Here is a 2,112-nt window from a genome sequence, read left to right on the forward strand (position 1 = left end):
GCCCTCTGTCCTTTAAGCGAGACAGCAACCTAGGGCAATACATCCGGCCCGGATACAACGCTTCCATAATCTCACGCACTTTCGACACGGGCAAGTTGAAACGGCCAAGTCCAACTACTCTGTCGATTTCACCCGGCTCCAATTGTTTTTCAAGCGACAACAGTTGCACACCATGTCCAACTACATGCATTCCTGCAATACTGTGGTTGTGCGACAAACCTGACATGAAAAAGTAGTTTAGATAACAATTACATTAAAGTTAAATGACTAACCTATGGACGTAATGGATAATTCAGATTGGCCTTGTCAAAACTGAACTTGATGTGCCACTGGCACGTCGACCTGCCACTGCACACCTCTTCCTTGTGCGTGCAGTATAGCGTAGAGCGCCACATGATTGAACCTCGTCCGCCGTGTACGGGGTGGGGGTTTTTGTCGGAGAAATTCTTTCCCGTCCGGGAGACTGTGAACCCTTGGGCGCGTGCCCACGCCTGGACACTCGTGATGAATTCATTTGCGTCGATGAAGTTATGGTGCATAACGAGCAAGCCACCGAACATCGACACGGTGCTCTCTGTGGTTGCATTGGGTCTGGTGGCTTCGTCAACCCCATCCTGGTCATCCAGTGTGTGTTCGCTGCTCATCTCGCTGCCTTGTTTTGAATGTGAGCATCGCAAATTCGTCGAAAGCGTGTGCGGACCATTCAACCCATTCATCCGTATAATCATTCGGTATCCGGATAGCTGTATAAACTTTGTATCCTATTTTTGACAATAACCTCAAACAAGGATGCATGACCGGATAACGCTTAACCGGACCATGCGCCTCTGGCGCATGCGCCTAAAACGAGAACCCCTACAAAAATATACCAAATTGCACTCTTTTTGGTCTCATTCCTTCATTTCGTAACGGATTTCGATGAAATAATTTTCGAACTTACGGCGCCACAACCGAATCCGACGTCAACGCAATGGATGCTTCCATCACAACTCGAATCAAACAGTTCGTCAAGTTGCGCTGTAGGAGCAGCTTGTCGTACGATGAGAAGTTGGACATACTTTGGCTCGAAGCGACTCTCCGCGAGCAAGGCAACCTGGATGTCACTGGAGCCATTGTTCGGCTTCTAGATCGAGCGAAAAAGACTGTACACTCGTGCTGTCCGTGATCTCGTGAGGACATTCATCTGTGACCGCTCGGTGGCCCACACCCGGACGGTCGGGAAGGACGTGTTAGCCCTTCTCCAAGAACACAAGGCCGTGTCGGTCGATGCTAGCTACAAGAAAAGCTATTAGTCCTGCTTTCGCGCAGTGCAGTCGTACCTTGCCAAGCAAGGATATGCGAGGGGGAAGCGTGTGGGTGCCACCGAGTATCGTATGAGCAAGGCGCATGAGGACGCCCGTGACGCGTACGTGAGCATGATGGTCCCCACAGTGACGATGTCCCCCCGTCGCCCTTTAGTCTACCTGGACGAAAGCTTTGTCCATCACCACTACTCGAGCCATGCGGACAGCCAGTACCATACCGACGATCCCATGACAAAGCCGAAGCACAATGGCCGGCGATACTGCTGTATTGCCGGTATTCTGGACGATGGATCGGACGTAGCGCATCTTTTGGGCCTTGACATCTTTGTGGGTGGCAAGAAGAGCGGCAAGATTGTCAAGGACTACCATGCAATGTCCAACCACGACTACTTTGTCGACTGGTTTGGCAAGCTCCTGGATGAAGTTGAAGAGCTGGGGTGGTCGTCGGCTGTTCGTCATGGACAATGCAAAATACCACAAGGGCAAGCCGAAATCAACACCGAAGGGGTCATGGAAGAAGACGAGAACCCCATTTTTGTACGGGTATTTTAATTCTCAATGTTGATGCTCTCAACCGCATTCCAGTAAATCGACACACCAATATCCGCATAGTGTTCGGATAACAACCTCCAGTATTGTAATGGACTGATAATTCAGGATACTTCGCACCGCAAAAAGCCCAACTCCAGCCAGTAAATTCACCATCATTCGACCAGCCTGAGTGGAAACCTGCGTTAATTTCGACAATGAGGTATGCTTATCACCAGGTATGGCACGCAATGATGCGCAACATGCATGCATATGTGCA

The 2,112-nt window shown here is 50.1% G+C and overlaps 1 protein-coding gene across 1 annotated transcript; it reads left to right on the forward strand.

Moving 5' to 3' along the window:
* Positions 1 to 1,373: 1,373 nt before the first annotated feature.
* Positions 1,374 to 1,856, forward strand: H257_15771 (hypothetical protein; the record flags this gene model as incomplete). The annotated part of the gene is made up of 1 exon (XM_009843974.1): positions 1,374 to 1,856. One exon carries the CDS (start codon positions 1,374 to 1,376, stop codon positions 1,854 to 1,856), a length of 483 nt encoding a protein of 160 aa, XP_009842276.1.
* Positions 1,857 to 2,112: the final 256 nt, after the last annotated feature.

Source organism: Aphanomyces astaci (assembly GCF_000520075.1).
Source record: "Aphanomyces astaci strain APO3 unplaced genomic scaffold supercont1.75, whole genome shotgun sequence".
NCBI classification, from domain to species: domain Eukaryota; phylum Oomycota; class Saprolegniomycetes; order Saprolegniales; family Verrucalvaceae; genus Aphanomyces; species Aphanomyces astaci.